The sequence below is a fragment of the Alligator mississippiensis genome, chromosome 4, assembly GCF_030867095.1.
Source record: "Alligator mississippiensis isolate rAllMis1 chromosome 4, rAllMis1, whole genome shotgun sequence".
Taxonomy (NCBI): Eukaryota; Metazoa; Chordata; order Crocodylia; family Alligatoridae; genus Alligator; species Alligator mississippiensis.
Window position 1 is genome coordinate 1,108,466 of NC_081827.1, and position 26,102 is coordinate 1,134,567.

General features: G+C 55.3%; 1 protein-coding gene across 1 annotated transcript; it reads left to right on the top strand.

Moving 5' to 3' along the window:
* The first annotated feature begins 3,158 nt into the window (after positions 1 to 3,158).
* On the top strand, positions 3,159 to 25,660 carry LOC132249846 (uncharacterized). The gene is made up of 4 exons (XM_059725502.1): positions 3,159 to 4,120; positions 4,671 to 4,825; positions 12,850 to 13,095; positions 24,674 to 25,660. The coding sequence occupies exons 1-4, from the start codon at positions 3,331 to 3,333 to the stop codon at positions 25,658 to 25,660; spliced, it is 2,178 nt and encodes a 725-aa protein (XP_059581485.1). The 5' UTR covers positions 3,159 to 3,330.
* The last annotated feature ends 442 nt before the right edge of the window (positions 25,661 to 26,102 follow it).

Genomic DNA, 26,102 nt, shown 5'->3' on the forward strand with positions numbered 1-26,102 from the left:
CTCCAGCTGGCGAGGCCAATGCCAGTAAATCCATCCGTAATTCAAGCCGGCAGGAAAAGGGTATGTCTGGGACTGTGTTCGGCGACGGGAAGAAGGATCAATAGGTGATCAGTCTATCGACCAGCTAGCCGCAAGTCAGATCTCTAAGAGGCACTCTGCAGCATGCTCAAAGCTCTTCGACTTGGGCGGAAGTCGTGCTAGTTTTTAAACGGCCAGCAAGCCAATTACCGGCCGCCACGTGTGAATAATTTAGCACTAGCCAATTGCGGGGCACGAATTTGCATCTGAATGGCAGGAACTCTTTGCACCATGCACCTCCGTGCTGCAAAGAGAAAATGCATTCTGCAAAGACAGCTGCAAAGTGGCAGGAACTCCCTCCTGCGCGCGGGTTCTTTATACAGCAAAAACCCTCGCTGTGCAAGAGGCTCTCAGGTGACAAGAAAATTCCATAGTGCCGAGGCACCAAACTCACTGGGTTATGACAGGGAGGAGCTCCCAGACACAATTAATCATAGGGCAACAAAATGCTATCAACAAAGTGCGTGGAAGCGCGGTGTGTGTGCGTGTGCATCCTTGGAAAAGACACCTTGTTCTTGGACCTTTCCAACATGACCCAAAGAACAGGGCCATCACCGGGGTGGGTTTTTCAACCAGGTTCTTCTCCTGTGCAAACTAGCGGTGCCTGACTTGGACCGAGGTGACGGTCTGTAGAAAAATACGATAATTTTAGGATTCCACCCTAGTATTGTCACATTATGTGCCTGACAGTGCGGCTGTGCGAGGCTTCGGACCCTGCTTCGCATCCGGAAATGCTTCGGAAACTTTGGCGTCTGAAGCAGCGTGTCCGGATCGAAGCGCTGGCTTCGTTGGGCTTTCCAAAGCGCTTCTGAAAAGCTTCGGAGCTGCTTCAGAGATCTGACCATAGGTATAATGGGGAATCGGTGAAATATTTATAACTTTCTTGGGTTTTGTCTGATTTGGATGAAACTTGCAGGGGTGGTAGCCTCTGCTAGGACCATGAGTTTGGCTTTCAAGAATTTGGGGTGCAGTTCCCCCCAAACCCCCACACCGATCTTCCTGAAACTTGACAGACTTCATGCTCTCAGTGGAGGCCACCACCCCTGCAAGTTTCATTGAAATCAGACAAAAAACAACCAAGTTGTAGATATTTCATTGATTCCCCATTATATCCTATGGCCGGATCTCCGACTTCGGAGCCGCTTCGGCCGGATCGAGGCAGAAACCCGGCCCGGAGCTGTGGATCGGATCGTGGCCATCCGAAGCAGCCGGATCCGAAGCCGGATCGGATCCCTGCCTGCTCGCACAGGCGTACCTGACCTCAGGGACTGCTGGCACACCCGTTCTGGGGAGATGCACTATCGTTGCCTTACGAACCAGGGGGAAAATGGGTCTGCTCCCAAACTCAGAGCAAACAGCAGGGCCGATATTACCCTAAGGTATGCTTCCGTTTTCTCCAGATGAGAACCTATTGATTTCTCCAACCGAGAACCCAGTTATTTCCCCAAATGAGAACCCAGTTAATTCCTTAATAAATCAGTTTTATTGAGCGTTATAAAATAGAAAAATATTATAACTTCAGGATTCCACCCCGGTATTGTCACATATCTGGGGCCTTACAGTAATCTCAGGGGTGGCTGACACAACCATTTTGGAGAGACACACTACAGCATGGTCCTTAGCAAAATAACATCTAACAACATTGGTTGCATCAGTCACTACTAACTACTGTGACTTTAAGATAAAGCTGTTATATCACGCACATGGATTGTTTAATATCAGGTCTTCTCTTACCTCCTTTCAGGCCTTGTGCTTTGTTTTAATTGTGTTTGTGGTTTCTTTGACTTGCTGACCAAGTCACTGTCACATCTGCAAAAGTTTACATTGCGGTTACTCAGAAACAGGCTTTGGACCTTCTGCTTAGCAGCACTTGTGCAGCTCGGCCTGGGCCCCGTGAAAACGGTCGGGGCTGGCAACACAAGACCGATGAGGAAAGCCAGCAAGGACCAGGGTGATGTAGCCTGGGGAGGAGAAGTCTGAGGGGGGATTTGATAAAACTCCATCTCCAGCCGAACCTTGCCGCAGGGGAAGTTTAGGCTGGAGATGAGGAGGAGGTTTCTGCGTCTGAGGGTGGTCGAGCACCGGGACAGGTGTCCGGGGGAGTTGTGGCCTCTCCATCCCTGGAGGCGGTGATGAGTCGGCTGCACCAAGACTTACATGGACTCAGGAGTAAATTTGCTACCCGCATGATGCAGGTCGCAGTTATACCCCCAAGTAGTTACTGCACAGTAAGGCATGTGTCGACACCTTACTGCGCAGTAACAATAGGCGTGTAAGGCAACATAAGACAATTAACATCCTAGGAGTTGCCTTAACACTATGTAGGCTCAGCGGGCCGGAGCCCAGCCCGTGGGGCAGGGTGCTGTCGCAGGTACTGTGGTACACGCTCCTGCAGACACTGAAGCCGTGGTTCTGCCAGCAGGGAAAGGCCTTAAAACTGCTTACTGTGCAGTAAATTACTGCGCAGTAAGTTACTGCAGAGTAAATACACTTGTAGACAAGCCCACTGACCATGAGCTGATTATGTTCAGTTTGGGCAGAGAGAGAACCAGTAACAGATAGCTACTTGGTGAGACCAAAGAGCCAATTCCCACAATGGCAAGGAGAGTGAGGAGTGAAACTAAGTGGGAAATAAAACTCAGAGAGCAAAAATGTGAATGAAAAGAGGGAAGATTTTCAAGACAAATTGATGGCATGGACAAGAGCCGTCATTCTACAATCGAGGGTGGGGACAGCTTTGGCTCAGAGCCTGTCCTGCCCGGTGGGGAAGGAACTTGTCCATTGGCGGGAGCTCAGCTGGTGGCAAAATCTGCAGGGAGCCTTGGGATGCGGTACAGTGGCCAGGGACTATAGCAGGGACGTCCCAGACGTCCCAGACTCAATTCACTCCAGGGGTGCAGAGGACCAGAGCTGTGTGATCCATGTACAATGTGTGTGAGCCCCAAGAGCCCTGTCCGTCGGCGTGACACGGCCCAGCCGTGCTGGGGAAGGGGCTGATCTTGCTCCGGATCCCTGTCCCCGCGCTCTGCTTCCACTCACTGCTGGTCTCTCTCCCCACAGGTAGCTGCCACCGGCCCCATGGACGGGGCGAACCAGACGCAGGTGACAGAGTTCGTCTTCCTGGGCTTCTCCCGCGTCCTGCAGGGCCAGGCCTTCGTCTTCCTGGCCTTCCTCGCCATCTACCTCATCACCCTGCTGGGGAACTGCCTGATCCTCACCCTCATCGTGCTGGATCCCCAGCTGCACAGCCCCATGTACTTCTTCCTCGGCCACCTCTCCTTCCTGGACATGAGCTACTCCTCTGTCACCGTGCCCAAGATCCTCGTTAACTTTGTACGCCAGCGAGAGACCATCTCCTACCGGGAGTGCATGGCACAGATGTTCTTCCTCATGACCTGCGCAGGAACGGAGTGTGCGCTGCTCACCGTCATGGCCTTTGACCGGTACGCGGCCATCTGCAAACCCCTGCACTACACCCGCATCATGAGCAAGAAGGTGTGTGTCTCACTGGCCACGGCCTGCTGGCTCTGGGGCATCCTTGCCTCGGCCATCCACACCTTCCTGGCCACCGACGTCTCCTTCTGTGGAGACAACCAGATCCACCACATCTTCTGCGACGTCCCTCCCCTGCTGAAGATCGCCTGCAGCGACACCTACATCAACGTAATTGCTCTTCATGCTGCCACTGTCTTTGTGGGCTTGAGCCCATTTCTGCTCGTCCTCATCTCGTACCTCTACATCCTGGCGGCCATCCTCCGCATGCACTCCAGAATGGGCAGGGGCAAAGCCTTCTCTACCTGCACCTCCCACCTGGTCGTGGTCATCATCTACTTTGGGATGGCCAACCTGAACTACAACCGGCCCAGCACCGGCTATTCCCTGGAGGTGGACACGCTGATCTCCACACTCTACTGCATCATCACCCCCATGCTCAACCCCCTCATCTACAGCCTCCGCAACCAGGACGTGAGGGGGGCCTTGAAGAAGGTGCTTGGGTACAAGAGGAGGGACTGTGTTTCCACACATGGGGAATCAGGGCCAGGTTAGGGTCATGCCTAGGAGGTGAGTCCTGGTTCACCAGGACATTCAAGAAGCTTATCATCATGATTCATGGAAAATTACTGACTTGACTCTCTTAGGTTATAAAAAGGTATCGTCAAATGAGCCGGACGAACCGTGACAGGATGTTTCCAGCACAACTAATCCACTTCACGGGGTCAACCATACATTGCCCCTTGTCCCGCCTTGGGCAGGGAACCGAGGCAGGACAATGTGCCACATGTTCCCTACTTACAGAGATGTGCCTCAGAGAGCTCCTGGGGCACGGTTACATGTGGGACCCCAGCTTCCTCCGCTCGCAGAGACCCACACCAGGGCATCTCTGAGGTGCATTTCTAAGCGAGGAAAGCCAGGTAGGCACTCCTGGGGTTTATGGGGCCTGATCCTAAATGGGAATTCCCAGGGCATGCAGGATCAGGCCCTTCAAGTCCTGAGACCCCAGCCTAGCTCTGGGCTGCCTGCGCTCTCACACTGGACAGCAAAAAAACCATCAGCTGTAACAGGAACTACGACCACCTTTCCTGAACCCACAGATTCTGGGTGGTTGTGGCGGGACAAGGAGTATGGACATCTGTGCATTTGGCCTTCTGAAATGGCAGCAAAAAAGGCAACGTCTGTGTCCACCTTTATGGAGAACGTGACCCTCTCCGGGAATGGGAGCTTGCAGAAGAAGGGCCTCTCCATGGAGGTCAGCACTTTGCCTCGTCTGCCTCGAGACAGGATGGGCCAGAGACACCTCTGTGGTAATGACCAAAGCCCCTCACTCTACTGCTGGCCTCCACATCCTGCTGTTTGCTCTCAGGCAATGTCAGTGAGGGGCACTGCACATCCCAGGAATAAGCCAGTGTGCGGCTTCTCCTGGAATTATCTCCTCTCAGGAGATGTCACATCCATGAAGGAGCCATGCTGCCTTCTCCTGCTCCGTGGCAGACCCCAGCTGTGTGCATGACTCCCCCGGGTGTCAAATCTGCCATGCGCATTGCTGACTGCTCCAAGAGAAGCAGACGGCAATGCATCAGAAGCTGAGCTCCAGACCCCAGACTGCAACCCCTTTAGCCTTTTAGCCCTTTTCTGGGCACAATCAGCACTCAGGGCACCAGGAACCTCAGCCAGGAAGAGGAAGTTTGGCCCGGTCATGAGAATCGGCAGAGGCTGGGATGTGATTGCACCTCCTGCTTCCCAATGGCCTGGGTCTGCATTGAGGGGCAGCTGCGCTCTCCAACATGCATGGGGGCCGATTCCCTCTGGGAAGAGGGAAACCCATGGACTGGGTGCGGGCACTGGGTCTATGACCCAGATACCTTGTTCCGGGAGGACCCGAACCCTCAGACTGGCCACAACTTCTCCATTCCATAAGAGGTGAATTTTATTGATACGCACTGATAGCACATAAGGGCGCCAGATCGCTGAAGGGGGGCTGGGTCCCCCAGTGGCTGATCGCTGAGCCAGTGGCGAAATCGGTGAAACCAGAAGTGCACTTCCAGTGACACTTCCGGTTTCACAGCTGGCACTTCCAGGGGGCTCATGGCCAATCTCAGGGGTTGCACGTGCACCTGCATGCACCCCCTACGTGTCACCAGTGTTGGCCAGCATATTAGGATTAAGTGATTTTAGACGTGTTAAAAAGGGTCCCTGAACCCAAATTTGATGAAAGGCTCAATTTATTCTGTATTGCTTGAGGTGTTTTTTGCAAAAACTGCCTTTGTTCTTCCCCTCCCACATTCTCTCTCTCTGATTAATAAAAGGCTATCTTGCTCAGCATGCCTAGCTGTGAATGCCTGAGGGGAGACGGGTCAGATGGCATGTCACTTCTAGCAGTGCTTGGCCGTTTATTAATTAATTCACTCCTACCTGAGAATATACTGGAAGGCTTCAGCCTACAAGGAGCACCCAGAAATACTTCCAGGGGGCAAAGCACCCCCAATGCTGGCTGGGTGTGTGTACCCCGGGCTGCACAGAGCCCTGACAGAGACCAGTGCCTGGGTGATGGCAGCATTCCCCCAGGCTTGTGGGAGATCTCCAGGAGGAGGGACAGCCAGAAGTAAGTGACCCAGGAGAAACTCCTGAAGCATGGTGTTGGGCCAGGCACAGTGAGGTGGGTGGCTCAGCACAGTTGTGCCCTCTAGTGTCCTGCCACACCACAAAAGGCTCTGCACCACGTTGGTGCTCTGCCCCATCCCGCTTGACCTCAGCTCGACACCCACCACATGGCTGCAGCCTCCTGGGAGGAACCTGGGGAAGGACCCAGCTGCTCCCCACATGCACAGACACATGGCCAGCCCCACTGTCCAACAAGACCACAAGGACACAGAGAGAAAGGGGTTTCTTCCTAGGTAGGGGCCAGGCAGGCTGAAGAGAGGGGCCCTGATGGGGCTGTGGGGCTGTGAGCACAGCCTGGAGGGGCCTCCACTAAGGCTACCTGCACCACAGCAGTGCTGGAGAATCCTGTGCTGGGAGGGAGCAGAGGCCAGGGCTCCTGCCCCTACTGGGGCTCCCCCGAGCCCAGGCAGTACTGGTCCAGCACTGAAGATGGGGGCTGAGGCCAAGAAAGCCAGTGACAGCCCCGGTGTTGATGGCCTGGTCCTGTGTGCCAGGGTCCCTGGATCTGTGGGATGTGGGATCTGACCCATCCAGCCTGAGGGTTGTCATGGGGCATGGAGGTGTGAAGCCCTGTCATAGCGTGGGGGTGCTCCCAGCCTGCCCTGAGCTCTTGGGTAAGGGCTGGGGCTGCTCCCTGCTGGGGGATGATGCTATTCAATCCCCACTCAGGCTTCTCTTCTCCAGATTGATCCAGCCCAACTCCCTCAGCGTCTCCTCACCAGTCCTGTCCCCCCACCCTCCAACCATTTCTGTTGCCCTCCACTGGACTCTCTGCAACTTGTCCACATCCTTCCTGTAGTAGGGGCCCAAAACTGGACACAGGACTCCAGATGTGACCTCCCTAGTGCAGAATAGAGGGGAAGAATCACTGCCCTCAATCTGCTGGCAACGCTCCTACTGATGCAGCTCAGGATGCCGTTTGCCTTCCTGGCACCAAGGGCATACTGCTGGCTCCTGTTCAGCTCCTTTTCCATGGTTACCCCCAGGTCCTTTACTGCAGAGCTGCTACCCAGCCCATCACCCCCAGCCTGCACCTGTGCATGGGATTGTCCCATCCTAAGAGTAGGAGTTTGCATTTCTCCTTATTGACCTTGTTCCTCCCTGGCACACAAGTCACTTTAGGGACTGGCCCAGGGGAACTGTTAAATGCTGGTCAGCGGCGCTCAGGTCTGACTCCAAAACTTTTTGGTGCTAAACTTAGTTGATTGCATCATGAAGTGGAAGTCCTGGGAGGCATCAGGGTTTGGTCACACCAGGCTAGAGCTGTGCTACGCGTCCAGCTAAGACCCTGCAAAGACCTGGATGTAGCTGCTGCACTGAGTGGCAGAAACTTCACACAGCCCTAGTGTGCATCCTTGGAAAAGACACCTTGTTCTCTTACCTTTCCAACACGACCCAAAGAACAGGGCAATTATAGAGGTGGTTTTTCAACCCGGTTCTTCTCCTGTGTCAACCAGCAGTGCCTGACTTGGACCGAGATGATAGTCTACAGAAAAATTTAATTTCAGGACTCCACCCTGGTATTGGCACATTTACCTTGACACTAACCTCAGGGACTGCTGGCACAACTATTTTGGAAAGATGTACTACTGTTGGGGAAACTGGTTTCCTCCCAAACTCAGAGCAAACAGCAGGGCCATTATTGCTGCAAGGTACGGTTCAGTTTTCTCCAAATGAGAACCTATTTATTTCTCCAAACGAGAACCCAGTTCTTTCTCAAAAAGAGAACCCAGTTAATTCCTTATTAAACCAATATTATTTAGCATTATAAAGTATTAACAACAAGCATGCTTTCGGATATAATTTTTGAAGGGAGTAATTGTATATTCCCAGTCCTAATACAACACATCTCGAGAGCTGCCCTGGCATCTCAGAGCAGGCTGGGTCCTTGAGGGGAGATCAGAGTTTTTCAGTTCTCATTGTTAGGGTGAGGGGAAGGGGATGCATCTTCCTTTGTCCAGCTGGTAATATTTATAGCCCTTTAGATAGGGCGTTTGTAGATGACACTTTAAAGCGGGTTAAATGCCTTTTGCACTGCTTTGATGGCATCACTGCTTGCACATTCGGCAGTGTATTGAACATTAATTCCAGCCACTGCAGCACATTTGGCGCCGTAATGTGCCTTAAATGACTGGGATGCAGCAAATGACTTTGGGGCTCTGCAAAGTAAAACACCTCCAAGGAGTCTTAGTTTCCTTCCCTACGGCCACAGAGGGAATCACCAGGCTCCTTGTGGCTCAGGGGCTGTGCAGGCAGCCCATGCAGGCAGCCCAGCAGGAGCCTGGGAAGGCAGGCTCCACAGAAGGGAAAAAAATCAGCGAGCCTGATCTTCCCCCCCACAAGCCTGCCTGCCTGCCTGAGCTGCGTGGGGGCCCGGTGCTTTCCTCCGTGGCGGCAGTGCCCCTAGGACTGCCCGAGCCAGATGCCTGTGGGTGGGTGTTGCCTGGGGGGGAAGGCCGCCACTGCTGTGGAGGGAAGCACACCACCCCCACCCTTCAGCTCAGGGACCGCTTTGCACACCAGCAGCTCACTCTCCCCTCCCTGCAGCTGGAGAGGCAGGTAAGGATCGGGTGGACACAGGTGCACACGACACGGGGGTTTACTTTGCCCTAACTGAAGCTGTGTTTTTAAAAAACACCACTTCAAATTACAGAGAATTAAACCCCCGTATTGTGTACAAGTGCCCATCGCTCCCAGTTAAGCCAGGCTCTGTTTTTCATCAACACACTGAGTTTTGTCTTTACTTTATCATTGCTTTTCCCTTCTCTGGGTACCAGGGAGTCTTCTGCTCCAGATATGGTTGGAATGCACCGTAACAAGCCCTTTTATCCAGAGCAAGCTATTTTTTCCGACTTTTTACCAACCCCCCCCACCCCCCACAAGTTATACTAGACCTTTCTTTTTAGAAAAGCAGGTTGCACAATCACATAGCTTGTGTACGTATGCTAACTACGTGAGCGCACTCTAGCCTCCTTCTGTCAAGTCAGCTAGGCTTTGTAGGCATAAGGGACCATTTCAATCCTGTCAAGCGTCAAAAGGCTGGACTGTCTCCACGCCATGGCACGGTCCTTAGGAAAATAACATCTAATACATTTGGTTACTTCGATCGCTACTACTGCAACTGTAATATGAAGCGATGATACAGTAGTTTCTTTTTCCTGCTGGCCAAGTTAGTTTTCAGATCTGCAAATGTCCACACTGTGATTACTTAGAAACAGACTCTGGGCTGTCTGCTTAGCAGCACTTCTGCAGCTCGGGCTGGGCCCTGTGAAAATGGCCAAGGCTGCAACACCAGACTGATGAGGACAGCCCAGAAGGACTACAGAATCTGAGGGCTGGAAGGGACCCCAAAGGATCATCTGGTCCAGCCCCCTGCATGAGCAGGAAAGACATCTGGGGTCAGATGACCCCAGCCAGGTGACCGTCCAGTCTCCTCTTGAAGACCTCTAGGCTGGATGATTGCACCACCTCTGGCGGAAGCTTGTTCCATAGTCTGGACATCCTAGTTGTGAAGAAGTTTTTCCTATTGTTCAGCCTGAAACTATCTTCCAGGAGTTTGTGGCCGTTATTTCTAGTTTTCCCCCAGAGCGCCCTGGTGAACAGCTGTTCACCGAGCCCCTGATGTATGCCTCTGATGTAGCAATAAGCTGCAATCAGGTCCCCTCTCAGCCTTCTTTTCTTTAAGATGAAGAGTCCGAGATCCCTCAACCTCTCCTCGTATGGCTTGCCATGCAAGTCCCTGATCACATGGGTGACCCTTCTCTGGACCCTCTCAGGCTTTAGCACATCCCTGTTGAAGTGTGGACGCAATACTCCAGCTGTGGCCACACCAGTGTTGAGTAAAGTGGGAGAATCACTTCTTTGGATTTACTGGAGATGCATGGACTGATGCATGCCAGTGTTGTATTGGCCCTAGCAGCTACTGCGTCGCATTGCCGGCTCATCTTCATGCTGGGGTCTACTGTTCCCCCCAGATCCCTTCCATGTGTAGTGCAGGTCAGGCTAGCGATGCCCAGCTGGCAGGTGTGCGGGGGGGCTCTTCCTTCAGATGCAGCACTTTGCATTTCTCTACATTGAACCTCATCTGGCTCCGCTCTGCCCAACATGCCAGCCTGGCTGGGTCTGCTTGCATCTGCAGCCTATCTGCACATGTGTCTGCACAATACGAAATATCTTGGTGTCATCCGCGACCTTGGCCAATGGCCTTTTCACCCCCTCATCCAGGTCGTTGATGAAGATATTGAACAGCACTGGGCCTAGTACCGACCCCTGGGGTACACTGCTGCCCACATCTTGCCAGGACGAAGCCAATCTATTCGTTTGGACTCTCTGAGTCCTACCCCACAACCAGTTCTGCACCCACTTGACGGTCCTGCACTTGAGCCTGATATCTTCCAGTTTTCTGATTAGTACCTCATGGGATACCAGGTCAAAGGCTTTCTGGAAGTCAAGGTATATGATGTGCGCCGCTTTTCTCTCATCCAGGTGACAAGTCCCCTGATCATAGAAAGAAATGAGGTTGGTCAGACAAGACTTGCCCGCAGTGAAGCCATGCTGGCTGTCATTCAGTATGATGCCGTCTGCAAGTTTGGCACATGTAGCCTCTTTGATGAATGTTTCTAGGATTTTCCCTGGAATAAACGTTAAGCTAATTGGCCTGCAGTTTCCTGGGTCTTCATGCTTCCCCTTCTTGCACAACATTGGCCCTCTTCCAGTCCTATGGGATTTCTCCAGAGGCCCATGATATTTCAAAGACTTTTGCCAGTGGTTCTGCGATCACTTTGGCCAACTCTTGCAGCACTCTTGGGTGGAGTTCATCCAGTCCTGCTGATTTATATACATCTAATTTCTGTAGTTAATTGTACACCAGTTCTGTGGCAATGGTAGGAACAGCGTCAATCCCACCGTGCTCGTTCTGTGCCCTACCTGGTGTGTTGTTCCCCTCAGTTTTGTGAAAGACCAAGGCAAAGTAGTCGTTTAGGAGTTTGTTTTTTCCTGACTGGTAGTGACCCGGTATCCTGAGGCATTGAGTGGTGGCCCCACACTCCCATTAGTTTTCCTTTTACTCCCTGTGTAGCTAAAGAAGGACTTCTTGTTGTCCTTGATTCTTGTAGCTCGTTTTAATTCAGTTTCTGCCCTAGCTTGTCTAATCTGGTTTCTACAAGTGCAGGCCAGTGTCAAGTAGTCTGTCCCACCCTACCGTTGTTTGCACGCCTCTCCTTTTTTCTGCAGGGGCTGCAACTTCCCTGCTTAGCCAAGAGGGTTTTTTGACCCATCTGCTGCTTTTTCTCTGTAAAAAGGGTGATATAGTCTCTGCAGGAGAAGCCTGAAGAGGGATTTGATAACAGTCTTCATGTCCGTGCAGGGCAATGGCAACAAGGGTAGAGATGGGCTTGTCTCTGCGGCCGCAGGGGCCAGGACGAGGAGCAGGGTCTCCAGCTGTCGGAGGCGAGGTTGAGGCTGGGGATGAGGAAGATGTTTCTGCTTCTGAGGGCGGTCGAGCACCGGGACAGGTGCCCGGGGGAGTTGTGGCCTCTCCATCCCTGAAGGCGGTGACCAGCAGGCTGGACCGACACGTGTCTGGGGTGGTTTAGTCAGGGCTCGTCCTGCCTGGGGCAGGGGGATGGACTAGATGAACCTGTGAGGTCCCTGCCAGCCCTACTTGCCTTGATCTCTTCTGATCCTGAGTCATTACCTCACCTCAAAATGACCACGAGACACAAGAAATCATTAAAACTTGCTCATGAGATCCTGTGTAACATCCCTGCAGCCAGAGCCCTGCGCCAGCCCTGTCCCAGGGGTGAGCCCAGCATCCAGACAGCCCTGGCCCTGAGCACAGGGCAGATGCAAGGAGCACAAGATGCCTGGGGAGATTGGCAGCGGCAGCCCCAGCTCCCCCGGGTGCCCGCACGTTCCCCACGTGCGCTCCATGCCCGTGCGGGAGCCCTGCCATTACCGTGCGCTTGAGCTTCACACTCCAGTGAAACCCCTGTGTCCAGAAGCTTCCCCCATTGCAGTGGGGGTCAGTCACTGCTGTGACCCCTGCACCCATTCGGTTTCTTGCTGCTCCAGCTCTGAGATGCAGAGAGGGGACCGGTGCGAGAGCCGGGTAGGCTGCCGGCAGACAGCCCGAGCGGGAAGAGAGGCGCCTGACACTGTCTGGTTTCCGTGTAGCTGTTGCGAAGAGGGTAGAAATCACTGGCTTTGTAAGTTGAGAGGGGACAGGACAAGACACAAGGGACTGGCATTGCACCAAGGGACACAGGTTAGATGTTGCGGGGAACTGAGAAGCAACAGAAGCCAGAGACAGTGGATGCAATCACTGCGAGTCTTTAAATACAGACTAGACATGCGTGTCCGAGCTGGAGTAGACAGGACAGATCCGCACTGGAGCAGGGCATGGGACTAGATGACCTCTCAAGCCCCTTCCAGCTCTGCTTTGCTGTGACTCTGTCCCAGAAATGCAAACAGGGACTTTCCCCATCAGCATGAGGTTGAGCCCTTGGTGTCGTGCTGGGGCAGGGTCTCCTCCCAGCCATCACCTTAGTCCACACCTGGCTGTGCACGTTGGGAGGCGTTGTCCTTCTCGTGGTGCCCCAGGGCCCTCCTCAGGGCGCCCCTCACGTCCTGGTTGCGGAGGCTGTAGATGAGGGGGTTGAGCATGGGGGTGAGGATGCAGTACAGTGTGGAGACAAGCGTGTCCACCTCCGAAGAGTAGCCACTGCTGGGCCGGTTGTAGTTCAGGTTCGCCATCCCAAAGTAGATGGTGACCACGACCAGGTGGGAGGTGCAGGTGGAGAAGGCTTTGCGCCTGCCCGTGTTGGAGCAGATGCGGAGGATGGCCAGCAGGATGTAGAGGTACGAGATGATGATGAGCACAAATGGGCTCAGGCCCATGAAGATACTGGCCAAGTGTAACGTGATCTCATTGACGTAGGTGTCGCTGCAGGCGATCTTCAGCAGGGGAGGGACGTCGCAGAAGATGTGGTGGATCTGGTTGGCTCCACAGAAGGAGACGTCGGTGGCCAGGAAGGTGTGGATGGCCGAGTCTAGGATGCCCCAGAGCCAGGATGCCAGGGCCAACAGGATGCATATGCCCCTGCTCATGATGCGGGTGTAGTGCAAGGGTTTGCAGATGGCCACGTACCGGTGAAAGGCCATGATGGTCAGGAGTGCACACTCAGCCCCGGCACAAGTCATGAGGAAGAACATCTGTGCCATGCACTCCTGGTAGGAGATGGTCTCCCGCTGGTGCCGGAGGTTGGTCAGGATCTTGGGCAGCGTGACGGAAGAGTAGCACATCTCCAGGAAGGAGAGGTGGCTGAGGAAGAAGTACATGGGGCTGTGCAGCTGGGGATCCAGCACGATGATTTCATAGATTTCATAGACATTAGGGCTGGAAGGGACCTCGGAAGATCATCGAGTCCAGCCCTCCGCCCAAAGGGCAGGACGTCAGCTGGGGTCATAGGATCCCAGCAAGATAAGCATCCAGTTTCATCTTGAAGGTGTTCAATGAAGGCGCTTGAACAACCTCCGGTGGCAGGCTGTTCCAGACCTCGGGGGCTCGGACAGTAAAGAAATTCTTCCTTATGTCCAGCCTGAAATGGTCTTGTAGTAGTTTGTGACCATTCGTCCTCGTCATCCCTTGGGGCGCTCTGGTGAACAAACGTTCCCCCAGATACTGGTGGTCACCCCTGATAAACTTGTAGGTGGCCACCAGATCGCCCCTGAGCCTGCGCTTTTCCAGGCTAAAGAGCGCCAGGGCTCTCAGCCTGTCATCGTAGGGTCTGCTTCCCTGACCTCTGATCATGCGCGTGGCTCTTCTCTGGACTCTCTCAAGCTTCTCCACATCCTTTTTGAATTGTGGAGCCCAAAACTGGATGCAGTACTCCAGCTGCGGCCTCACTAAGGCCGAGTACAGGGGGAGAATGACGTCCCGGGATTTGCTTGAGAAGCATCTATGGATGCAAGCCAGCGTTTTGGTCGCTTTACTAGCCACAGCATCGCATTGCAGGCTCATGTTCATCTTGTGGTCAATGATGACCCCCAAGTCTATTTCTTCCTTAGTGCTAACCAACATAGCACTGCCGAGCCTATAAGGATGCTGCAGGTTTTTTTTCCCAAGGTGGAGAACCTTGCATTTATCGGCGTTGAACACCATCAGATTCTCGCCCGCCCACTTGCTGAGCCTGTCCAGGTCAGCCGGGATCATCCGCCTGTCTTCTGGTGTGGATGCTTTGCCCCAAAGTTTGGTGTCATCGGCGAACTTGGCCAGTCCGCTTCTGACTCTATTGTCCACATCATTAATGAAGATGTTGAACAGTATGGGTCCAAGGACAGAGCCCTGGGGGACCCCACTGGTCACAGGACACCACGATGAGTGACTTCCATCAATTACTACCCTCTGGGTCCGACCCCGGAGCCAATTTTCCTGCCACTGGATCGTGGGGGACCCAAGGTGACAATTGGCCAGTTTCTCCAAGGGACGATCATGGGACACCAGATCGAAGGCTTTTTTGAAGTCAAGATATATGACATCAATCTCATCTCCCTTGTCCAGGTGATAGGTCACCTGGTCGTAGAAGGAAATGAGATTGGTCAAGCAAGACCTACCCGCAACAAACCCGTGCTGGCTATCCCTTAAGATGTTGGCATCGGCCAGTCCATTAAGGATGGCCTCCTTAATAAACTTTTCTAAGATCTTCCCCGGGATAGAAGTCAGGCTGATGGGCCTATAGTTAGCCGGATCCACTTTCCTCCCTTTCTTGAAGATAGGCACCACGTTGGCCTTCTTCCAGTCTTCGGGCACTACACCAGAGCGCCAAGAGTTTTCAAAGATCCGTGCTAGAGGCTGGGCTATGATGCTCGCCAGCTCCTCGAGTACCCTGGGGTGAAGATTGTCAGGGCCGGCTGACTTGAAGGTATCCAGCTTCTCAAGATGTTCCTTCACGAGGTCAGCATTGATGGAGGGCAGGGGATCACCCTCACCCGGACTTCCCGGCCCTGTAGCGGGCACGGGCGTCCCATGGGGCTGATGAAAGACCGACGCAAAGTACCTATTTAATAGGTTGGCTTTTTCCTGGACGTCAGTTGTCAGTTGCCCCATCTGGTTCAGCAGGGGTCCAACGTTGCCCCTGCTTTTCCTCCGGCTCCCCACATATCTGAAAAAGGACTTTTTATTGTCCTTGATGCTCAAAGCTAGCTGGAGTTCAGTTGCAGCCTTGGCTTTCCTGGTCTGCTCCCTACAGGACTGGACCAGTGCAGAATAATCCTCCTTGGAGGTGACTCCCATCCTCCATCCTTTGTAGGCCTTTCTTTTTAGCCTCAGGAGGTCTGCTAGGTCCCTGGAGAGCCAGGGGGGCTGCTGTGCCCTCTTGCTGCCTTTCCTCCGAGATGGCATAGACTTAGTTTGGGCATTGAGGATCGCTCCCTTGAGGAGCAACCACTCTTCTTGAACTCCCCTCTCCCTGTGTTCACAGTCCCTTAGGGCCTCACTGACAAGCCTCCTGAGCTTGTCAAAGTCGGTTTTCCTGAAGTCAAGGACTTGCGTGTTGCTGACTGACTTGCCAGCTTTTCGGCGGATGGTGAAGGTGATCAGCTCGTGGTCGCTGTCACCCAGCTTCCCATCGATCGCTAGGTCGCCGACTAGGTCCTCCCCAGTAGCCAGCACCAGGTCGAGCAGCGCTTTGCCTCTCGTTGGCCCATAGACTTTGTGAGTCAGGTAGAGGTCATCCACACACGAGAGGAAGCTCTGCGACCGCTCAGATTTTGCCGAGCGATCCTCCCACGAGATGTCTGGGTAATTGAAGTCACCCATGACAACCATGGTCCTGGAGCAAGCTGCCTCAGCCAGTTCCTGGGCAAACTCCTGGTCAAGCTCAGGACTTTGGGTGGGAGGTCTGTAGTGGACTCCCACCATTGTGTCCCCTGTGCCGTGTTCCCCACGGATTTTAACCCAGAGGGTCTCCAGCCGTCCACCCTGGTCGCCAATATCGGCTTGCAGGGACGTGTAGCTTTCCTTCACATAGAGAGCTACACCCCCGCCCCTCTTCTCTACACGATCCCTCCTGTACAGGGTATAGCCATCTATCCCCGTGGTCCAGTCATGGGTGGAGTCCCACCAGGTCTCCGTGATCCCTATGACATCGTAATTGTTTGCACTGAGCAGGAGGATGAGCTCCTCCTGCTTATTCCCCAAACTCCTGGCATTAGTGTACAGGCAGGCAAGTGCCCCCTGCGGGGCTCCTTCCTTGCCCACAGATTTTACCAGGGCTGGGGCTGGGGTGGGCTCCCTTGAGTGCCGTGGTCCGCTGGCTTTGCAAGGATTGTTCAGCGGGCCAGCAGTGGCGGTAGTCCCCCCGTCCCCCAGCGGGCTTAGTTTAAAGCCCGGTGGAGCAGGTCAGCCAGTCAGGCTGAGAAGAGCCTCCTCCCTAGGGGAGAGAGGTGGAGGGTGAGGGTGAGGATCAGGCAGTTCCCCAGCAGCGTGATGAGGTAGACAGTCAAGAAGGCCAGGAAGACGAAGGCCTGGCCCTGCAGGACGCGGGAGAAGCCCAGGAAGACGAACTCTGTCACCTGTGTCTGGTTCGCCCCGTCCATGGGGCCAGTGGCAGCTACCTGCGGGGAGAGAGACCAGCAGTGAGCGGAGGCAGAGCGCGGGGACAGGGATCCGGAGCAAGACCAGCCCACCGCCTGCCAGTGCTGCCAACTGAGCTGTGTTTATCACTACACCTAGAAACTTTCCAAGGTTATGGTTATGTTTTTAAGAGAGAAGAAAGTTGGGAACACGTGCTGCTGGATGCACATCAGAGATTTGGGGTTCACACCAAGTCATAGGCGGGATACCCACGTGTTTAGTTTTACCAACCATTTCTCCCCCAGGAGCAATTGTCCGTCTTCCTGCTGTCAGTGGCCCGTGCCTTGTCCTGAAACCGGTAACGCTCCCAGCTCGGGAAATCCCCGCCTTTTGCATTCGACATGACCTTTCGTTCCGTGCACGGCAGCACGTTCCTGACCTCAGCTTGCAGCGACCAGAGGTTTCTCACGCTTTCTCTGTTCTCCTCTTTAAGAAAGTTACACACAAAGCCCTTAATTACCTGTGTGATATCAGAGCGGGTTGGCCTGGCTCCCCGCCAGTGTTGGCCCGTGCGCGTCTCATTTCCAGCTGGAAGTCGTCTACCTTCCACGCCCAGCCACGTGCCCTTGCTGGCTCCGCCACGCTCAGGTTTCCTCACTGGAGAGGCACTGGTACACTACAATTAAGGCCCTTTTTGATTTTCTTTTGGATAAAGAGACTGAGCTCTTCACGCTTCAAGCCTTTATCCCTATGAGAAACTGATAGATATTCCCCGTAGTTACTAATGGACTGGAAAGGACATCGTCCTCTTCATGGGCCCGGAGTGAACCTCCTGGATTCTGCAAGTATTAATTGAATAATTCTGCTCTTTCTCCATCATCACGAACAGTTCTCTCTTGTCGTTTATAGCTTCTAAATTAACAATCATGGCTTTTAATTCCTCATTTTCAATATGTTTCTCAATTCCAGTTGCTGCTCTCACCTCCCTGCTGGGTCGGTGCAGGCACTGGCTGCTTGGCAGAGCTGTCTGCTGGGAAGCCAGAAGGAGCCATGGGTCTGACTGTAGTGGAGCTCGTGCCCGTGTGCCCGTGAAAAAACCCGTTATGATGCCTACAGGCCGTAGGCTGCAGTCCTGGGGCTGGGCAGTGAACGGCGAATGAAACCATTCATGGGTGCCCAAGCTAGGAGACCGAGCAGTTGTTAACTCCTTGCAGGAACCAGGGGTGGATTATGGGCTGGTGTTGCCCCTGGCAATCGAGGCCCTACCCAGTGGGAGCAGCATGTCCGGGGCAGGCACGCAGACCAGGGCCATGCAGGGCGGGTGCGGGTGTCCATGAAGGTGGCAGTGGCTCGGTGGGGCTGTCTGCTGATCATCCAGGAGGACCCGTGGGTCTGACTGTGCCGTCCACTTGTGCCCTCGTGCCCACAAAATGAAAACAAAGTGTAAGATGCCCACAGCCACCATTTACTGTGAAGGGCAAATGAAAGCACTCGCGGTGGCCAAGCAGTTATTAATTCCTTGATGTAACCGGGGTGGATTATGAGATGAAAGGGCCCCTCGCAAGCAAGCCCCCAGCCAGGGGCAGCACGTGGCCAGCACAGGCGTGCACGCTGGTCAGGGCCACGTGCGGCGGGCAGGAGGTCCGTGCGGGCGAGCAGAAGATTGATTCACGTCAGGCTGGGCTGCTACACGTGGTGTCCGATAATACACACTATGCACATGGACCTGCAAATTGACGTGGCATCTGGGGGGAAAGGGACTTATTACATGTCGTTCAGTGAGTTACTATGTACACGTGACAGATCAATGGCTGTAGCATATTCATTTGGGTTGATGCAAACTGAAATACATCAGAATGCGGTTTATCTTGCACCACAACAAACTCATTTAAAGTGCAGAAAAAACCCCCATATGTGTAAAGAATGATGCAATTAAACGAGAAAAAAAGGGCAATTTCACCATGTGCACAAGTGCCCGCAGGCCATGCGTGGAGCAGGGAAATGCAAAGGAAACGTAACAAGCCACAGCTGGGGGAGAAAAGCAATGCACAGATGCAGCCCGGGGATGGCGGGAGGGCAAGGTGCTGCGGAGATGGGTCTGGTGGGGACCGTGCATCGCACACTCCACACGAGACGGCCACGGGTGGCTGCGGGAAGACACAAGGCAGCTTTGGGCTGCCGCAACAGGGATTTCCTTGCCCTCGTTTCGGATGATTGTGTGCTCTGCAGCATGGCCTGGGCTTTAGCTGTGGGGCTGTGTGGGGTTTTGGTCATCGCTTTCTAAGAAGGATGCAGAGTAACTGGGGAGAGCCCAGAGATGAGCAGCCCGGGAGAGCACGGCGCTGAGCGCAAGCTCTGAGACACGGGGAGAAACTGGGGATGTTCAGTCAGGGGAAAAAGCAGTTCAGGGGCAGGGGGATGCAGGGCTGGAAGGGACCTCCCAGGGTCATATAGCCCCCAGCCCCCTGCCCCCTGCCCCAGGCAGGATGAGCCCTGACTGAAGCAGCCCAGACATGTGTCGGTCCAGCCTGCTCGTCACCGCCTCCAGGGATGGAGAGGCCACAACGCCCCCGGGCACCTGTCCCGGTGCTCGACCGTCCTCAGACACAGAAACCCCCTCATCGTCCCCAGCCTAAACCTCGCCTGCGGCAGCTGGAGACCCTGCTCCTCGTCCTGGCCCCTGCGGCCGCAGAGACAAGCCCATCTCCACCCTCGCTGCCATCACCCTGCAGGGACATGAAGACTGTTATCAAATGCCCACCCAGCTTCTCCTGCCCAGACTGGTCCTCGCTGGCTTCCCTCATTGGTCTCGTGTTGCGAGCCCCGGCCGGTTTCACGGGGCCCAGGCCGAGCTGCACAAGTGCTGCTAAGCAGGCGGCCGAAAGCCTGTGTCTGAGGAACCGCGGCGTGAACCTCTGCAAATGTGACAGCTAACTTGTTCAGCAAGGAAAAGAAATCATCAAGCACAATTCAACAAAGCACAAGGCCTGCAAGGAGATAGGAGATCCCTGGTGACCAGGGGCATCGTCCCCGTTCCCTGTGGAAGCACCGGCAGCCGCTCTTCCCCGTTAGCTGGAAGCCGCTCCTCTAACTGCCTGGTTCGTACTTCACATGCCCGTGATCCCCCGCTCGTCTGGGGCTTGTCCCGCTGCCCCGAGAGTGGTCCGAGCAGCCCCGCACTGTCTTGCAGGTGGGACTGTATGTTTTCCAGCTTGGCTCTTCATTGAGCTGCCTCTGACTGCCGGGAGCTGACGTGTCGGTCAGCAGCTGGGAGATGAACGCCGACCGTTCAAGCCCGGCCGTCCAGGTGTAAAACCTCTGCCCCTAATTGCTTACATACATCCTCTGGGGCTTTTCACTGTGCTATAACATCTCGATACTCCTCCTCCCAGGTTTGTACCTTCTCAGGTGTCCCCTTTGCAACCATGTGCAGTCCTTGAAGGAGAGCTGCCTTCTTCCTGCGTTTCCCCTTTTTTATTCTTTTTAATCCACCCACCCCACTTTTCACAGAGGGTCCTCCATGGCTTTGGGATGTCAAATGTGCCCTGTTTCCATCCTGATCCCCATATCAGATAACTTGTTTGAGATGTTCCTCCATTCCCTTGTTATCAGGCAGGGTATTAGTGCTACCCATGCCAGACAACTGACTTTTAGAATGGGGTGAAACTCAAGCTGCAAACACCTCACCTACCAAACAAATAGTGCCAACACAAATTGCTGCCGCAGCAGCCTGCGCCCCAGTCGGGCATCAGTTTTGTTACCCAGATTACAGGTCACATCTGACTGGTTTTTCTTTCACTGAAACTTTTGGAAATATCCCGGGCGTGTCCAGGGTGGAGTTCGGCGCTGGAGTGGGGTGGAGGGTGGAGGGTCCAGGGCTGTGACCTGGGCCCCGACTCCTGGCCCTGGGCTCATGGCCTCGTGCTGCACCAGGCCCCCATCCCCTCATGCCCACGTCTGAGTCCTGCAGCTCCTGCCCTGCCTGCCCTCTCCTCCGCTTCTGTCTGTGCCGGCACCCACGAGGGCCCCGCTCGCAGCCGCCCGCCCCGTGGGGCTGGGTCGATTCAGCCTGGGGGTGCAGAGCTGGGGCCAAGCGGGGCAGGGGCAGGGGCAGAGCCGTGGGAGGGGGCCGTGCAGGCAGCAAGGGGGCACTGGCGAGGATGCAGGGCTGCGAGCGCGGCCTGGGAGCTCTGTCCAGCCGCCGCACCACTGCAGACCGGTGCACACCCTGGGCAGAGGGACCTGCCGCACGGATCAGTCCAGCTGCCCCGTGCCTGGGTCAGACAGGGCTGAAGGACCTGCCATGGGCCAGATAAAATCCCTCCCAGGGCCATGTTTGGCCACGGGCTGTATTGTGCCCATCTCTGGTCTAGCTCCATCCTATCTGCAGCCACCCTGCAGGCACCTGAAAGCGGCTTTCAAACTTCACCTCAGTCTTCAGTTCCCTCGGCCTCTGCTAACCTGTCCTGTCCCACAACCATTTTAACTGCTCTCTGCTGGACTCTCTCCAATGTGTCCACCTCCTTTCTGCAGTGGGGGACCAAAACTGGATGCAGGGCTCCAGATGTGGCCTCCCCAGTGCTGAAGAGAGGGGAAGAATCACTGCCCTCGATCTGTGGCAATGCTCCTACCGATGCAGCCCAGGATGCCGGTCACCTTCTTGGCACCAAGGGCACACTGCTGGCTCCTATCTATCTTCTTGTCCCCTGTCCCCTCAGGTCCTTTTCTGCAGAGCTGCTGCCCAGCCCGTCACCCCCAGCCTGCCCCGGTGCAGGGGATTGCTCCCTCCTCAGTGCAGGACTCTGCAGTTGTCCTTGTTGACCTTGTTCCTTCTGTGCACACAAGTCCCTTCTGGGACAGTCCTGCCCTGGGCAGAGAAGCTGCCCTCATTGCACTGTTTTTCAGTGGCCAGGACATTTGGTGCAAGGGGCCTGGGGACACGGAAACCCCTATCCCGATGCCAGGGGTGGGAAAGACCCTGTTGTGTTAGTGGGGTGTTGGGTGCTGACACACGAGCTGCCCTGATAGCCACGGGGTTGGTGACTGCCTGGAAAAGGGGCAGCAGAGCCATCCACGGGCCAGCACCCCCCACCTCACAGCTGGAGGATTGCAGCTAGCCCCTGGCATCTGTCTGGGACAGGCCAAGGTTGCACGGGGCCAATTAGTGCTGATCTAATAGGACTCCAGGAACAAAACCACTGTGCTGGAAAGCAGTGTTGTCCTGCTCTGCTTCGCTGCTTGGGTCCCAATCCCAACGGCCCTGTCTGCCCCCCTGGGCCTGGCACTAATGACGACAGCAGAGGACACGCTGGGGCCTCGTTACCCACTCTGCTCTTCATAGCACACAAACGAGGCCCAGGGGGAACTGTTAAAGGCTTGTTTGTCAGCGGCGCTCGGCTCTGACTCCAAAACTTTTTGGTGCTAAACTTATTAGATTGCATCACGAAGTGGAAGTCATGGGAGGTGTCAGGGTTCGGTCATGCCAGGCCCGAGTTGTGCTCCGCTGCGTCCAGCTAAGACCCTGCAAAGACCTGGGCGTAGCCAGCTGGAGACAGGAAACATGAGCCAAAATGCCCGGGATCCCCAAAATCAGCAGGGCGTGAGGACTCAATGCTCGAGCAAATGCAGCACTGCAGGTCACTGGCAGCCTTGGTCTCAGCCCACAGGAAAGACCCCAAGTCAGACCCCGCTCCCCTCCCAGCACAGGGGATGCCAGCGCTGGCGTGGAGCAGACGGCCCCTCCAAGCCGTGCTCGCAGCCCCGCAGCCCCATCACTGCCCCTCTCTGCCGCCTGCCCGGTCCCCATCCATGGCTCCTCAAGGACACCCCTGCTCCCAGATGAAAGACCTCAAAGCCAGGCCTCCCCAAGCCCCTTTTCCTGGAGCGGGCTGCGGGGGTGTGCAGGCACCCTTCACGTGGCCTCGTGGCTGGGGTTGGTGTGAGAGGCAGGGGTGCATGGGCTGTGCTGAGCCATCCCCGTCTACGCACATAAGGAGAGGGTGGGGAACCTGGCACCCATTTTCTATTAGCATTGCACCGTGGGGGCACAGGTTCGATCCCATGGCCCTTAGTGCTGTCTCCAGGGGCTGGGGCTGGACCCCGCATGGCACTTCCCTGCGGGGGTGGGTCTGTGCCGGCCGCAGCACGGACTGCCCTGACAGGGCCGGGAGGGGGACACCCAAGGACACTAGGAGGGTCCCTGCCATGCACGACCCTTCTGGGCCTGCCCAAGGCACTCCACGTGGATGTGGCTGCTCTTTCCCTGGGGGATCATGGTCTCCGTGGCCCTGTGCTCACGTGCTCCCATCCCCAGTGATCCTGCATGACTACAAAGTCCCTGTATCAGTCCTGTGTGGCATTGAGACGTGTCTCTATTTGCTGGGTCAAACCTGGCAGTGTGCAGATGCACCCTGGCACGTGCACGGGCTCTTCTCTTGCGGGAGACGGCGACAGGCGAGCGACCTCTGCGTTCCTGTCCTAATTCCAGCCCTCTCGCCCACCCCGCGTCACGTCTCCTCCCCACGCTCAGGAGGCAGATGGACGTGCTCCTGCATCGCCGTCACCCACTGCAGAGCCTCCCTCCTTCTGCCGGACGTCTTCTCACACAGGGCGACTGGAGCTGCGCGCTATAATCCAGGTGAGGAGCTCGCAGGGGACTGGGACTGGGTTAGGGGCAGTCTTTCCCATCCTGCTCTGACCCCTGATGCTACAGCCCACAGAGGTTCACCTTCCCTGTCCTGTCCTGAGTCTTGCTGAGGTTAGATATTTGGAAAAACTTTCTCACGAGGAGGGCGGTGAAGCACTGGAAGAGGCTTCCCAGAGAGGTGGTGGAGTCTCCATGCTTGGAGATTTTTAAGACGCAGCAAGACACAGCCTTGGTTGGGATGGTCTACTTGGGGCTGGTCCTGCTTTAAGCAGGGGGTCAGATTAGATGTCCACCCAAGCTCCTTTGCAAACCTAATTATCTGACTTTGTGTTCCCATCATTCTAGCACATGCTCACCTAACACGTGCCCAACAGAGATGGATAAAGTCAGATGTCCCAACTTATTGGACTTAGAAAATCATCCACCCAGGACAGTTCCCTCCTGTGCCTAGTAAGCACTAAAGCTGGCACCTCGTTTTACATTTGAGCCCACCTGGCTTTTTGCTTCAGCCTCTGGTTCCTGTCCCACTTCCTGCTCTGGGTCAAAGCCCTGTGAGACCTGGTGCCTTCGACCGTGGGAAGGTGCCTCTACCCTGACGTCTCCGCGGGTCTTGTGCACTCTGTGCAAGACATCCAGGCTCACCACCATGACAGGCAGGTCTCCAGCCCCCCAGTCACGCTGCAGACCTGCTTTGGATCTGGCCGGGGGGCTGCGAAGGGGGATCCTTGGCTGGGGGCAGCACCGATGACAATGGTCTTGGGAGCCTGGACACTCCCAGAGGCCACGCAAGGCGGCCAGGGGATGCAGCGGTGAAAAAGGGCTGGCAGTTTGGGGCCGTGTCAGCAGGACTAGAGGTGTGAGCCCCTCTCGCCCATGCTGGTGAGCGCAGCATGTTTGGGCAGCGGGTAGCAAACACAGCAGCGCTGAGATGCTGCTGAGGGCGGGAGTCCCTGTCCTCTCTTGATTCCCGCTTCCCTTCCAAGCCCTGTTGTTCTGGCTGCTCCCCTGGTTTGCAAGTACCCCGTTGTCCCTCATGTTCGTCCTGTCCTCTCACACTAAGCTTACTGGAGCCTTGGTTGTGAAGGGCACGTAGATCGAATGAGTGCCCTGTCCGTCGGCGTGACACGGCCCAGCTGTGCTGGGGAAGGGGCTGGTCTTGCTCCAGATCCCTGTCCCCGCGCTCTGCCTCCGCTCACGGCTGGTCTCTCTCCCCACAGGTAGCTGCCACCGGCCCCATGGACGGGGCGAACCAGACACAGGTGACAGAGTTCATCTTCCTGGGCTTCTCCCACATCCTGCAGGGCCAGGCCTTCCTCTTCCTGGCCTTCTTGACTGTCTACCTCATCACGCTGCTGGGGAACTGCCTGATCCTCACCCTCATCGTGCTGGATCCCCAGCTGCACAGCCCCATGTACTTCTTCCTCGGCCACCTCGCCTTCCTGGACATGTGTTACTCCTCCGTCACGCTGCCCAAGATCCTCATCAACTTTGTACGCCAGCAAGAGACCATCTCCTACCGGGAGTGCATGGCACAGATGTTCTTCCTCATAATCTGCACAGGGACAGAGTGTGCACTGCTGACCGTCATGGCCTTTGACCGGTATGCGGCCATCTGCAAACCCCTGCACTACACCCGCATCATGAGTAAGAAGGTGTGTGTCCCACTGGCCACAGCCTGCTGGCTCTGGGGCATCCTGAACTCAACTATGCACACCTCCCTGGCCACCGACGTCTCCTTCTGTGCAGCCAACCAGATCCACCACATCTTCTGCGACGTCCCTCCTCTGCTGAAGATCGCCTGCAGCGACACCTACATCAACGAGATGGCTCTTCATGCTGCCAGTGTCTTCGTGGGATTGATCCCATTTCTGCTCATTCTCATCTCATACACCTACATCCTGCTGGCCATCCTCCGCATCCGCTCCAACACGGGCAGGCGCAAAGCCTTCTCCACGTGTGCCGCACACCTGGTCGTGGTCATCATGTACTTTGGGATGGCCATCCTGAATTACAACAAGCCCAGCGCTGGCTACTCCCTGGAGGTGGACACGCTGGTCTCTGCACTGTACTGCATCCTCCCCCCCATGCTCAACCCCCTCATCTACAGCCTCCGCAACCAGGACGTGAAGGGCGCCCTGAGGAGGGCTCTGGGGCACCATGAGAAGGACAATGCATCCCCACATGCACAGCCAGGTGTGGACTAAGGTGATGGCTGGGAGGAGACTCTGCCCCAGCACGACACCAAGGGCTCAGCCTTGTGCTGATGAGGAAAGTCCCTGTTTGCATTTCTGGGAAAGAGTCACAGCAAAGCAGAGCTGGAAGGGGCTTAAGAGGTCATCTAGTCCTGTGCCCTGCTCCAGTGCGGATCCACCCCGTCTACTCCAGCTCAAATGCACGTGTCTAGTCTGCACTTAAAGACTCGCAGTGAGTGCACCCTCCCTCTCGCTGGCAACTGTTGCTCCTAAGTTCCCCCCAACGTCTAACCTGTCTTGTCCTGTCCCCTCTTAACTTATGGAGCCAGGGATTTCTACCCTCTTTGGAAATGAACCTTTTTATTTGAAGCCTATTGTCAAAGCCCCCGTGCTCCCTGTTCCAGACTAAATAATCCCAATACTTCTGACCTGTCCTCCTGTGTCTTCATTTCTA

What these genes read in the sequence shown, in the direction of transcription:
- LOC132249846 (XM_059725502.1), top strand. Translation starts at nt 3,331, where the DNA reads ATGTACTTCTTCCTCGGCCACCTCTCCTTCCTGGACATGAGCTACTCC. An exon ending in ACATGGGGAATCAGGGCCAG is followed by an intron (nt 4,121 to 4,670) that starts GTTAGGGTCATG and finishes CTGAACCCACAG; the next exon opens with ATTCTGGGTGGTTGTGGCGG. An exon ending in ATGGCCAGCAGGATGTAGAG is followed by an intron (nt 13,096 to 24,673) that starts GTACGAGATGAT and finishes CTCTCCCCACAG; the next exon opens with GTAGCTGCCACCGGCCCCAT.